The following is a 13,702-nucleotide window of genomic DNA, read 5'->3' on the forward strand; positions in this document are numbered from 1 at the left end:
AAACTGACAAATCGATGGGTTTAGTTGCACTTTAATATCTAGTACAGTCCTCTTTGTCTTAACTATCTTGACAGCTTTAGGAATTTAAAAATAATCATATAAAATGACTGTGTATATAGTTCATATAGTGCATATACAGGGCCGTCTTTACCATAGGGCAAACATGGTCAGCTGCCCAGGGCCCTGTCACTGTTGGGGGCCCAAAGCAGAGCCGCCCGTTAAGCCCCTGTGCTGCCCACAAATCAGGCTGAAAATCATCAGCGGCACGCAGCCAGTGCCACATCTGCTTCCCTTCCCAGTGTTTTAAAATGTACAGCACCCCTGGCTTCCCTTTAGACGTGCACTTCTCCCTTCCTGCCACTGGGTGCTGCTTGTATATAAAAGTGAATTAGAATGTGATTTTATAACCTCCCCAGTTTGCTCTTCCCGACTTCAGCCGACTTCTTCATGTCCTGCTCCTCAAGGTATGTCACTGTTTGCTAGTCTATATTGTAAATAGAAGTTTTCTGTAGAGTGTGCCCAAAGTCTTTATAATATTTGATGATTCACTGCAGGTCTGGTCAGTGTTTTAAAAAGTTCCTCTATTTTACACATGGCATGGCATGGGGTCACAGCACCGTCTGTCCATTCTGCTTTAGCACCATGGGACCCCATGCTATGCCATGTGTAAAATAGAGGAACTCTTTAAATCACAGACCAGACCTGCAGTCCAGGCTGAGTAAGGCCTCAGAGCACATGGCATTACTGTCTGTATTTAACTGCTTGATGGGCTTATTTTGGGCCTGGCTGGTTCACATGTATGTTTTTGCGTTTCCTGCAAAATAAAGCGCATGCCTCATGTAATAGGCTGCGCACACGGCACACCTATGCCCATCAAGCACTGAAATACAGCACTGTCTGTCCATTCTGCTGTCTGCTGTGACTTATCTGCAGTTCCCGCACTGTCAAACTTGCTGCAATTTTAGTCACGCTTTTAAAAACACAGTGCGTTTGTGTGTGCAAGAACTGCAGGTAAGTAGCATGGTGCAAAAGCAGAATGGATTTCAAGGCAACTGTATTTTTAAAATACTGAATGCACCTTTTTTCTGCAGGAAACAAAGAAAGACATGGCAGCCCATTCAAATCAATGGGCGGCTGTGCCTGCACAAATGAGGGCCGCCAAAACACATACATGTGAACCAGCCAGGCCCAAAATAAGCTGGAGGGGGGCACAAAAAAAATGTTTGCCCAGGGCCCAAACCATATTAAAGCAGGAGTTCACCCGGAAAACATTTTTTAACCTTAGATTGATGCTCATTTTGTCAAGGGGAATCGGGTAGTTTTGTTAAAATCGAAGCAGTACTTACCGTTTTAGAGAGCGATCTTCTCCGCCGCTTCCGGGTATGGTCTTCGGGACTGGGCGTTCCTATTTGATTGACAGGCTTCCGACAGGTCGCATACATCGCGTCACGAGTAGCCATAAGAAGCCGAACGTCGGTGCGGCTCTATATGGTGCCTGCGCACCGACGTTCGGCTACTTTCGGAAAATCGTGACGCGATGTATGCGACCGTCGGAAGCCTGTCGGAAGGCTGTCAATCAAATAGGAACGTCCAGTCCCGCAGCCCATACCCGGAAGCGGCGGAGAAGATCGCTCTCTAAAACGGTAAGTACTGCTTCGATTTTAAAAAAACTACCCGATTCCCCTTGACAAAATGAGCATTAATCTAAGGTTAAAAATTAACTTTTCGGGTGAACCTCCACTTTAAAGACGGCCCTGTGCATATAGTCCAAAAATGCAGCTGAAAAAAGAAAACAGTAGTTATGAACCGGTCCCATAGGAATTCATGTTAAATGTAATATGTATAGATCGATGGCGCAAAAACCAGGAGAGCACAGTCAACAATAAAAAAGTGCATACATCATATGGTCCATGTCAATAAAAATTGAAAAATAAATGAATAAAATAAGTCAAATGGATCAATAATCCAATTTTAAGTCCAATAGCACAATAGTGGCAGCAAAATCCGGAGTTAGAAGCAGACTCTGAAAGATATGTATAAAAAAGAGAAAATGCGCCAACCTAAGTGCAGTAAGTAGGTATTTAATTAAAGCAATTTGCACAGTAAAAGAGGCTACTCACAAAACCAGTATAAATACAGGCATGTTATGGAGGAGACGGCTGGTCCGATGTCACAACTCGTAGTCAGCAATGCAACAGGCTGGTCTCTTATCCTAGTCCCCCGGGTGATGTAAATAAAGGTCCTAGATGTTTGGTAGCCTTAGGGGAACCCCACAGAGAACGGGAGCCGTAGATGCTGCACCAGAAGCGGCGTGCGTTCCAGCGTGGAACGCAGCGTATCGTCGTATAACCGGAAGTGACGTAGGGGCTTCGGACAGCCAATGGGATTTATCCCATTGGCTGTCCGAAGCCCCTACGTCACTTCCGGTTATACGACGATACGCTGCGTTCCACGCTGGAACGCACGCCGCTTCTGGTGCAGCATCTACGGCTCCCGTTCTCTGTGGGGTTCCCCTAAGGCTACCAAACATCTAGGACCTTTATTTACATCACCCGGGGGACTAGGATAAGAGACCAGCCTGTTGCATTGCTGACTACGAGTTGTGACATCGGACCAGCCGTCTCCTCCATAACATGCCTGTATTTATACTGGTTTTGTGAGTAGCCTCTTTTACTGTGCAAATTGCTTTAATTAAATACCTACTTACTGCACTTAGGTTGGCGCATTTTCTCTTTTTTATACATTCATGTTAAATGAACTGCAAAAAGCACCAAAAAACGCATAGGTGTGAACCAAGTCTTATGCTTCATACACACGATCGGAATTTCCGAGTCAGATGGAATTTTTTCATCGGATATTCCGACTGTGTGTATGCCCCATCGGACTTTTTCTGTCAGAAATTCCGACCGAGTAAGAAAGAGAACGTGTTCTCTTTTTTTCAGACTGAAAAAATTTCTATCAGAAATTCCGTTCGTCTGTATGGAACTCCGACGGAGAGAAAAATATGCATTGCTCGGAAACAATTTGACACATGCTCGGAAGCATTGAACTTAATTTTTCTAGGCTCGTCGTAGTGTTGTACGTCACCGCGTTTTTGCCAGTTGGAATTTGGTGTGTCCGTGTGCATGCAAGACAACTTGAGCAGAATTCCGTCGGAAAAACCTGACAGAGTTTACTCCGACGGAAACTCTGATCGTGCGTACAGGACATTAGATTTCTTACCCATGTCCGGAGGTGAAAGAGGCATCTGATTGGCCATACACGGTGAAACGCTTCCAGTTATATTGCTGAGCGACGAAGCGGGATGAGCCCTTGCTGATTCATATTTATACCTGAGAAATCATAGAGATATTTGTTACTCCCTTCCAGACAAAAATAAGTTACTCCCTATTGCACACTAAGTAGACTTATGCTGGTTATCACATACAGTCCGATGAAGAAGTGTGGCATGACAGTAAGGAAACTCCCCAGTGACATCAAAAGACAGCCTGCTGCGATGATCCGTGGTCGGTGAAGCTTGGCCCCGAAATAGCTGACAATGGGGATCACCAGTAAATTTCCTGTTGGCAGAAGAAAGGAGGGATTAGCACACCATTAAAAGGGCAAATCATTAAAAAAAAACACCACAATCAGATAGTTACCTATTTCAAAACTTCCATCCACCATTCCAACCGTGGAGGAGGAAAGGTCAAAGCGGCGCTCAATCTGTGTAATGGAACTTTTCATGTAACTCCCGGAAAATGCTTTTGCAAAGTATGTGAAGGAAAGGGCAGCCAGGAACATCTGAAATATGAAAGAGATGATGGAACATTTACTATATCTTCCAATAGGAGTTGTGAATAAACTGTCATCAAGTTGGTAAGTATTAGGCTGCTTTCACATTGAGGCGTGCAGCCGCGGTGACGGTAAAGCCGCGCTATTTGAAGCGCGGCCATACCGTCGTATTTACCGTGATATTCAGGCGCTAGCGGTGAGGTTTTAACCCCCATATCTATGCGCCTGACCCACAAACTAAGATACGCCTAAAAACAGGCTTCATCAACCGACGTAACTTGCCTACGCCGGTGTAGAGTGGGCGCATATTTACGCTGGACGCATTTGGCGCTCCCATTGATCTTGTATTCACATATGCAAATGAGGGAGATACGGCGATTCACGAACGTACGTGCGCCCGACACAGGCTACAAGATGTGCACGTAAGTTGTACGTCCGGCGTAAAGTTAAGCCTCATAAAGCAGGTGTAACTCAGCAGCATCCATGCAAAGGGCTGCACCAGGGAACACAAGCGTGCGTATTTTACGTAGGACGTGAATATGACTAGGCGTAGGTTACGTTCACGCCGTATGCAGTGATCCGGCGTATCTTAGGGAGTAGTTGCAACCTGATTCTGAGCATGCGCACAGGGATGTGTTCACGGGACGGCGCATGAGCCGTTCATTATACGTATCTGTCTGAGACTCAGCCCATCATTTGCATGGCTCACGCCCACTTCCACATACGCCAGCTTACGCCTAGGAAACCCAGCGCAGATTTGGAAGCACTGGCTTTGTGAATCCAGTGCTTGCCTCTATGCGCTGCGTCGGCGTAGCGTAAAGAAGATACGCTACGGCGGCATAAATATGCACCGCTGTTTGTGATTCCGGGCCATAGCCTTTAATTTTCCCATATTTTCTGCTTAGGCAAAATGTTCTTGAAAAAAAAAGAACTTTCCAATTTCCTATGTAATGACGTTTTTTTTCTTATATTTCTGTGAATTTTATGTAGTGCCCTGCGCTAGGTTGGATAAGTGTAGTTTTTGCCTCTGCTGTACGCAGCAGAGCTGCAATTTGTTTTCTAGGTCTGGTCGGGTTTATCCATAAGCCTGGGTGTTGATTGCTCCAGCCAGTTTCCAGAAATAAGAGGATCAAACTTTGGGGCTATGAATATTTATCAAAAGCATAAAAAAAAATTGATATGCACCATTTTTGGCAATGCAGTGCACCACGTTGCTTTTGTAGTGTGATACCCTGCATTGTGGTGCCTTGTGTGTTGGAGCATCGTCATCTTAGTGTGTTGGGGGGCCATTTAAAATGAATTTAGTTCAGGGAGTGTAGGCGGACATTTTCTGAAACATTTGTTTATAGTGCTAAACTCCAATAGGGATTGAATTTTCCATTTTGGAACTGGGGTGCTAAACTGCCTGACTCTAACAAAAAAAAAAATCTTTGTTGTTTGTATTGGCTTCACCCACATTAGCATATTAAAGTATATATTTTTCTATCACTATTTTTCTTCAAAGCGGTCGTCCAGGACCATATTACTCTTAAGCCTCATACGCACGATCAGATTTTCTGACGGGAATTGTATGTTGGCAGCCTGTTGGTGGAAAATCAGACCGTATGTACGCTCCATCAGACAATTGTTGTCCAATTTTCCGTCGACAAATGTTGGATGGCAGGCTTTAAAATTTTCCGTGAACGGTCTGTTGTCAAAATTTTCCTATCGCGTGTACACAGGTCCATCGGACAAAAGTCCAAAGTACAAACACGCATGCTCGAAAGCAATGCTCACCAAACACAACATTAGCAGAAGGTGCCCAAAGGGTGGCGCTAAAGAGCTGAAAAAACAAGTAGTACGTCTAGTACATCACTACCTTCGTGTTTGTTGGCCGACAATTGTTTGCCATTTGCTTTTCAGTACAGGTGCTATGTTAAATTTAGTTGGGGGATGAGAGAGTTACCTTGCTCTCATCCGTGTCGTTTTGCTAAATTGGGTTCTGTCGGTTCTGGGCTGTCTTGTGGGTCATTCTGTGCTCCAGAGATGTAGTTCTATCTCTGGATGGCAGGTGGCGCCAGAGGGGCCCAGGCAGAGCCGCTTTTTCCCAGAATCCAATTGGAGGAGTGTTTCCCTCGCGGGGGCATGCTGGAGGAGGGTATTTCTGTGACAGACACCATTTTGTTGGGTTCTTCGCCCGTTCCTGGTTTCAGGTGCGGCACCCACCTTAAGGGTGTGCGCACATCACGGGCCCTGGCCTGGCCTACCAGGTCGGGGGCGCACGTGCCACTGATGCTGCCAGTGACTTACTGGGTTCCCATCTCGTATCAAGAGGATCCCAAGCGAGTTGTGCTGTTCGGTGGGGAGTCGGTCTGAGATGAGCCCGGAGGCAGGTGATCCAATAGGGCTTAGACGAATCATCTGGGATCTGGGTGATCGAACACTGACAGGTTGTATGCTGCAAACTGTCAGTCGGTGACCCCAAGCTATCAAGTCTACCTGAGGGAGATTCAGGCAAAATTGCATTACTGGGAGGATTCGCTCTGTTGTTCATGTTCCTGAGTATTGGGCCTGTGGCAGAGGTCTCTCTACTAACCTAAATTTTATTAGAGCCAAGTTGGTGGCAGAGACTTGTTCCTTCCCAGAAGTTCTAGTGACGCTCCGGCTGCCAGGCCTGTGAGAGGGACCTGTCCGGGGGCACTACACCCACTCCGGCTGGAGTGGTGACGAAGTAAGAGTTGCTACTAGAAGCAGGACTGCTTCCATTTATCCATAGGCCTGAATCTGCAAAGTTCTCTCCTTTCACCAACCTGTCCTATCTACCTCAAGTTGATTGTGGGTCGTGTTGGGCCAGAAATAAAAGCATTGAAAATGTCACCCTGTTGTCTGGACATTCCATCACTACTCTCATCACCCTCATCCCTAGATACTTGACAGAGGTACCATAATTGCGCCGATCCCAAATCTAACCAGCGGCTCCTCCGGGGGTAGCGCTACATATGCAAGACAAAATCCAGGCACACGCCCTTCAGACAAAAGTCTGGCGTTTTGTCTATGGAAAATCTGATCGTGTGTACGAGGCTTTAGTCTTGTTTTAACTGATACCATTCAGTAAGAACCATTCGGATGACATGACATACAAGGTGGAACATTCCCACTCTAACTACTTAAAAAGCTACATGTGTGTAGTCTCACTTCTCTTCCTGCAGTCATGCTGGGCCCTCCTGAGCCCCTGGACCAGGGATCCTCAAACTACGGCCCTCCAGCTGTTGCGGAACTACACATCCCATGAGCCATTGTAAAACTCTGACATTCACAGACATGACTAGGCATGATGGGAATTGTAGTTCCTGAACAACTGGAATGCCATAGTTTGAAGACCCATGCCCTGGACAGTTGCCCCCTGTAATTACCCCATGATACATCAAGTGGTAGAGTCGATCCTTTACTTCCTCTTTTGGCAGCATTATGGCAGAGGGCAGACTATTGAGGTAATCAATTGTCTTTATTTAGTTGGAAATTACACATTATCTGCCCTGACAGATTAATTATTATCCTGATCTACATCCTACCACTTCATCATATCAAAAGTCAAATAAACTCCCGAAACTTCCGACCTCTGAGCTCCATTCCAATAAATGTGTAGGTCTGATGTGTAAGGAACACAGAACTATGTACAAAGGTGGATGAGACATCATGACACAAAATGTATTTATATATACATATATACCAAGTAAGATAGAATGTGCCCAGTTCTGAACAGCCACAAAAGCAACCTGGTAGTGAATTGGCTTATCAATGAAGTTCCATATACTATTTGAGTAGTACTTTGTAGTTGGTCTCTACAGTCAATGTGTATAATGGTTTAGTAGTATTTCAGATGTTTAGCCAATCATTGTATTTTAACTCGATCTCCATAAAGGAATTATTTGTTTGCTTTCGTTTTTGGATGGAATGGGGAAGGATTAGAAGCGCTGTCAGGTTTTTATTAATGTTTTTGTTCCCGCTGGGGAAATTAAGCTCATTTGTCCTGGTGGTATCACAAGTAGAACAATGGAAAATCCAAAAATTGAGTTTTCACTACTGCCGGGAATAGAGAGGAAATCCTCCAATGGGCACAGCTGTTTCCAAATCTATACAAGGATCTCCTGCTCCATTTTGTGTATATACAGTATATACACGAAATGAAACAAAGTACATATTTTCCAACTTGGCCAATGCGTTTCACTCTGACAGTGTCACTGGTTACTAGTAGGCTGTTGGCTGTGAAGCTGAATTTTCTGAGGACAAACAATGCTGGTTTTTCTGTTGGTGTGATTTAAATGTGTTTCTGTAGATATAGCTTTACCTTCAGCGTGCTACAACACAAGCTTTTCTGACTGTCTGGTAGTGCATTTTGCTCCATGGAGGCGGGGTTGGTGTTCAGGTTACTTTGTTCATTGTCATCTTTCTCTGCTGCCATCTTGTCTGACTCGCCTGCAAGTGACAAATTATACAAAATTGTGAAAGACATCCCAGACAAATCAGTTACTGGAAATTTACAGCCTGTGTTGAAAAAACAAAATGGAAGAAAAGATTGTTCGAGTTCTGAGCACAGATAAGTCTTTCACCATTAGTGAAACGATAAAGACAATTATTATTATTACTATGTTTATTACCGTCATCATTATCTCTAAATCCTCGGTCTGCAGCAGTTTAACATCTACAGTAGAATGAAATGGGTTGTTTGACATAGAATCAATAGCTTCTTAGACATAATAATGGCAGCACTTGTTTTTGCCAGCTGAAGGCTGAGCATTGTCAACGAAGTTGCAAGAGGACCTTTGGCACATCTGGTGACCGCATAGTTGTTATTGACATCTAATTTACCAGCCACATGCCTATGAGTATGAAGGGACTTTGTGATTTCTATTCATTCTCAGGGTGTTGAGTGTCAGCAATGAGAATAGTTATGGATATTTCTGTAGTGCAATTAGTTCCAGATGGCACACATTTACATTTACTTCCTACAATGGTGATTTCCAGACTTTGGTCACCTGTATATGTTCTACACTATATGGCCAATAGTTTTTGGACCCCTCCCTTCCTCCTTGCCAAGATAACTTCCCTTGTTTCTAGTTTACACCCTGACTTTACTCTATGGGTCATACCTGTATACCCCATGTCAGATCTTCAACTGTTATAATGTATTTGGAACAATAAGAATACATTTTTAACATATACTTCTTCATTATGGAATATGTTATTACTCTTTGTCCGTTTGTCAACATTTCTTATTGAAAAAATAAAGAATTATAAAAAGGGCACTTGTGGGTTTAGCCAATCAATCTTATTTTATAATTCTACACATTCTGGGTAACTTGGGTGTCTATTGCTTTCATACTTAGTACCAAAAAGTGTCTCACTTTCCCATCCTGCAAAGTTGGGAAGTATACAATATCTAGTGTCATGTTCCCAGCTTATTAACCACTTGCCGTCCGCCTCACGACGATATATGTCGGCAGAATGGCACAGGCAGGCAAAGTAATGTACCTGTACGTTACCGCAATCGCGCCCCTCCGTGCCTGAGACAGTCGGGTTTGTTTCAGGAGGTCCAGGCCAGTGATTCATGGCCTGCCCCTCCTGATCGCTCCTGACGAATGAAATGCTTCCCTTGTCTGTCAAAGTGTAAACACAGTCAAGGGAAGTCATGTCATCTCTCCTTGTGCTGTCTTTTCGGAGGAGAGGAGAGAAGACATCTCAGAGTAAGTGTACCAACACTACACTGACACCAGTACACGTAGGTACACTTTTCACCCCCTGATCACTCCTGCCAGTTAACCCCTGCACTCCCTGTCACAGTGTCACCAATAGCAGTTTTCATTTTATTTTACTGATCACTGCATTGGTTTGATTTGTGACTGTAATGCCGCGTACAGACGGTCGTTTTTTGCGATGAAAAAAAACGACGTTTTGAAAAACGTCATTTCAAATGACCGTGTGTGGGGAAAACGTCGATTTATGTCTTGAGAAAAACGACCAAAAAAAAATTCGAACATGCTCGAATTTTTTGTGTCGTTTTTCAAAACGTCGTTTTCTGTGTCAATTAAAATGATAGTGTGTGGGCAAAACGACGTTGAAAACGACGTTTTAAACCCGCGCCTGCTCAGAAGCAATTTCTGAGACGGGAGCGCTTGTTGTGGTAAATCTACTGTCCAGAATGGCTTCAGCACATTCGTTCGTTTTAATAGTAATGAAGAAAAGACTGCGCAGCATTTGACACAATGCATTTAAATGCTACACTAAAACCCTAGTTTGTTGTGGCTCATCTTGTTACATAGTTCTGACAACCTTTTTTGTTTTTGAATTATTTTTGTTAATTTTCTTTTTTTTTTGTTTATGCACATCTCCATGTCCCTTTTTTATTTTGGGTTGTTTAATGTATTTGAGCAAATGAATACCATGTTTAATGTTTGTTATTTTGGAGTGTGTGAAGTCACCACAACAACATAATATCTTATTATGCAAATTACCCACAAGGAGGTTGTTGTCCCTTGTAAAATTTTTTTTTTTTGTTTTTTTGGTGAAATGTGTTTGCCTCCTCACTAATGATCTCTATATATGTTTCAAAAAAACACATGTGAACTTTTTTCAGAAACAAACAAATACATTTATTCATGTATAAAATAAATAAAATAAACTTAAACACATCTGTCAAACCAAAACATATAAAAAAAAAAAAAAAAAAGCCCGGAATAAAGTAAAGGAGACCCTGCTTGGATTTTGCAAGGCAAGGGTCCAGCAAGCAAATAATCCAGGCTGGCAATGCCAATGTTTTGGGATTAGGGGCACCATCTCCTCACTTCTTCCTCTTTGGTTGAGGCTTCCCTGCAGGCTTCCCTGCAGCCTTCCCTGCAGCCTTCCCTGCAGCCTTCCCTGCAGCCTTCCCTGCAGCCTTCCCTGCAGCCTTCCCTGCAGTCTGCCTCCTCGGGGGCTGGGTTTCATGAGCCAAGTTTGTGGCAGGAACCAGAGCAGGCTCAGGAAGAGGAGGAGAAGGATCAGGAGCAGGAGAAGGAGCAGGAGTAGGAGAAGGAGCAGGAGAAGGATCAGGAGCAGGAGAAGGAGCAGGAAGAGCAGAAAGCACAGGAGTGGGAATCAGCCCAAGATCTATATTTTCATGTAGGTTGCCCAGTGAGGCCATGCTTATGGCCTTGAATATGATGTATTCGCAGCGCACACGCTGGGCCCGCTCTAGATTTTGTAGCTTGGCTGCGATGAGCGCTGCGAATCCCTCTTCCTCAGATGGTTGTTCTCTGATGGCCGCAGCTGCTTGACGGAGAATGGCCTGGGTCTCCTCCTCCATTTGCATCAGTCTCCTTGTTCTTTTTCCTGGAGCGCGAAAAGGAGGGATCTGGGAGATGCAATCCCGCCTGCGTGACTCCTGTATCCCACTGGGGCCTGCCACCTCCTGGCTCCGAGTGGCCTCTGCCTCACCCTGTCTCCTTGTTGGGCCTGCCACCTCCTGGCTCCGAGTGGCCTCTGCCTCACCCTGGCTCCCTGTGGGGCCTGCCTCCTCCTGGCTTTGCTCTGTGTGTGTCTACAAAAAAAAGGATATTATTTAATTTTTTGGCTTCATTAATCACACACATTTTACAAATCATGACATATGCGAAGTGAATGCGGAAATAGATTTAAATGAGGCCCGCCATCCCTAATTATGTTGCCCCTTACCCAGCTTCAGATATTTGCCCCCTGGAGTTGTGTGGGGGGGGGGGTTGATGCTGACTGAACCTGCTAAGTAGGGTGCGTTTCTCAAAGCTAGGAATGTCTGTTTAGTTAAAAAAAAGTAGAAAAAATGTTAATGAACACAAAGTTTGTTAGATATCTGTGACCCCTTCCAGGTGTCTAGCGTTTACCCCCCTAATGGCGTAACATAAAATTACCCACAATCATTATGACCTCTGCATTTATGTATCTTGTCCCCATTCTGTTTTGGCCGTATTGGCTATTGCTATTTTACCAATGTTTTGACAACTCAGCTAAATTTTACACCACTTGTAACCTACATTTCTAATCATTATTATACTTTGCATTTCATTAATTAGTATTAAAATGCAATACCTGGCTCGATGGGTCACAATCTGTGTCCTCCATGAAGTCTAGATCTTCATCAGATGTAGCCTGCTCTTGGCTGCCGGGAAGACTGGACTGATTCCTTGGGGGAAGGGTAGACACGGATGCCCGTGTTTCGAGCTGGTCATCAATGAACTGCATCTGACCATAGTACCACAGGTTGGGTTTGTAGATGCTGTCAGCTGCAGCTCCAGATCTCATAGAGGCCAGGACTTGTGACCGTTGGGTCCTGTAGGTGCCCCTAATCGAATTAATTTTGTTTTTGACCGTGTCAGTAGTTGCGTGTGGGAGCCTTGGGCTAACAAATGCAAGCAGGGTCTCCAGTGCTTGCTTCCTGGCATCTTTGTTTTTGTTGATTTTGCTTTTTGTTTGCCAGAGCACAGGAAGTTCTTTCCAGCGTTGTATAAACTCCGTGAAAAATTCTGGCTCCTTGAAGGGGTCCATAATTTCTGTATGTAAAAATTAAATTAAAAACAAAGTGTCAGTAAAGCCACTACTACTACAACAAGCTTTTACCCCAGGGATCTGCAATTAGTGGACCTACAGCTGTTGCAAAACTACAAGTCCCATCATGCCTCTGCCTCTGGGTGTCATGCTTGTGGCTGTCAGAGTTTCACTATGCATCATGGGACTTGTAGTTCCGCACCAGCTGGAGGTCCGAGAATTGCATTTCCCTGTTTTACACCATATCATCTAGCCCACAAACTGATCCACTCTTCAGTAATAGAAATGTCAAAAATAGAGTTACGTACCGTCGTATTTCACGATCGTTTACTTCCGCCTTTTTCTTCAGACTGTATACGTCGCTTTCAATGACGTCGGATCCCTTTAAACACTGCGCACGTGTGACGCAACGCACGATACCCCGCCCCTGACGTTCCGTCTCGTCCTTTACACGCCCCTTTCTCGTTCTTTTTTTGTGGGTGTGATTTATGGTGTTGGAAGACAAGCAGCAAAAAATGTCAGGCTCAAGACATGAGGTAGGCCAGGCCCAGGCAACAGGAAGATCCAGGCGGAGGTACAAGGCCAAAAACATGGCATTCCAGGAGATGGTAGAGATGGTCACCATCTTCACTAATGAAGATTATGATGGGAAGCACGGGCCTTACCTGCACCCCAATAAGGTTAAGGCGGACATTACTGATAAAGTAATCAGAAGGCTCCGGCTGAAATTTGGTGAACGCAGGTCAAGAGAACAAATAAGAAAGAGGTGGTCAGACCTGAAAAAAAGAGAGCCAGAGCAACTTCGGGCAATAAAAAGATTGATTAGAGCAAAAAGTAAGTGAATTTTATGTTCCCTAATTTTAGGTGTTTGTTCTTTGTGCCATGTGCTTTTCCATTCAGGTTGAAATGTATTTGTGTGGGCACTAAAAATTGTCGTATGTGTTGTCGTTCATTCGTTAATTTAACTAATATAAAACGACGAGATTCCCGATAATTTGCAACATGCCTATTTCACATGGACAAATTGTAGTGCAATCACTGTATCAGCCACAAATAAAAACGTATTTGTCTGATTTATGTTATAACGAACGACGACTCATACGACCATTTCCTGTGTTCCCAAATATTCCAGTTACAATAAATTTATTGGGTTTAATGTGACATCAATTTGTAAACATTTATGTACATGTTTACCTAATTAGATCTTAATAATTTCGATATAAAATATGCACAAAAAGGACAGTGTACTCAGCAGAGGATTTATACACATAGGGATTTATTTGTTTGAAAATTGTGAGCTAAAGTTTCATCTAAAATTTTTCCATTGTGTTTTCCCTTTCTTCAATCTCGTAGGGCGAAAGGAAGCATCAAGGCAGGACGCAAGTTCACAAGC

The 13,702-nt window shown here is 44.0% G+C and overlaps 1 protein-coding gene across 1 annotated transcript in view; it reads right to left on the bottom strand.

Annotated features, from left to right (window-relative positions):
- LOC120932780 (solute carrier organic anion transporter family member 1B3-like) overlaps nt 1–13,702 on the bottom strand; it is a 111,470-nt gene that overhangs the window by 70,928 nt on the left and 26,840 nt on the right. The window contains exons 2-5 of the mRNA XM_040345454.1: nt 8,102–8,229; nt 3,642–3,783; nt 3,428–3,560; nt 3,223–3,332 (exon numbers count right to left, since the gene is read on the bottom strand). Of these exons, the coding sequence (XP_040201388.1) occupies nt 3,223–3,332; nt 3,428–3,560; nt 3,642–3,783; nt 8,102–8,215 (499 nt within the window). The 5' untranslated portion in view covers nt 8,216–8,229. The remainder of the gene's footprint in view (nt 1–3,222; nt 3,333–3,427; nt 3,561–3,641; nt 3,784–8,101; nt 8,230–13,702) is intronic.

This window comes from Rana temporaria, chromosome 3 (genome assembly GCF_905171775.1).
Source record: "Rana temporaria chromosome 3, aRanTem1.1, whole genome shotgun sequence".
Taxonomy (NCBI): Eukaryota; Metazoa; Chordata; class Amphibia; order Anura; family Ranidae; genus Rana; species Rana temporaria.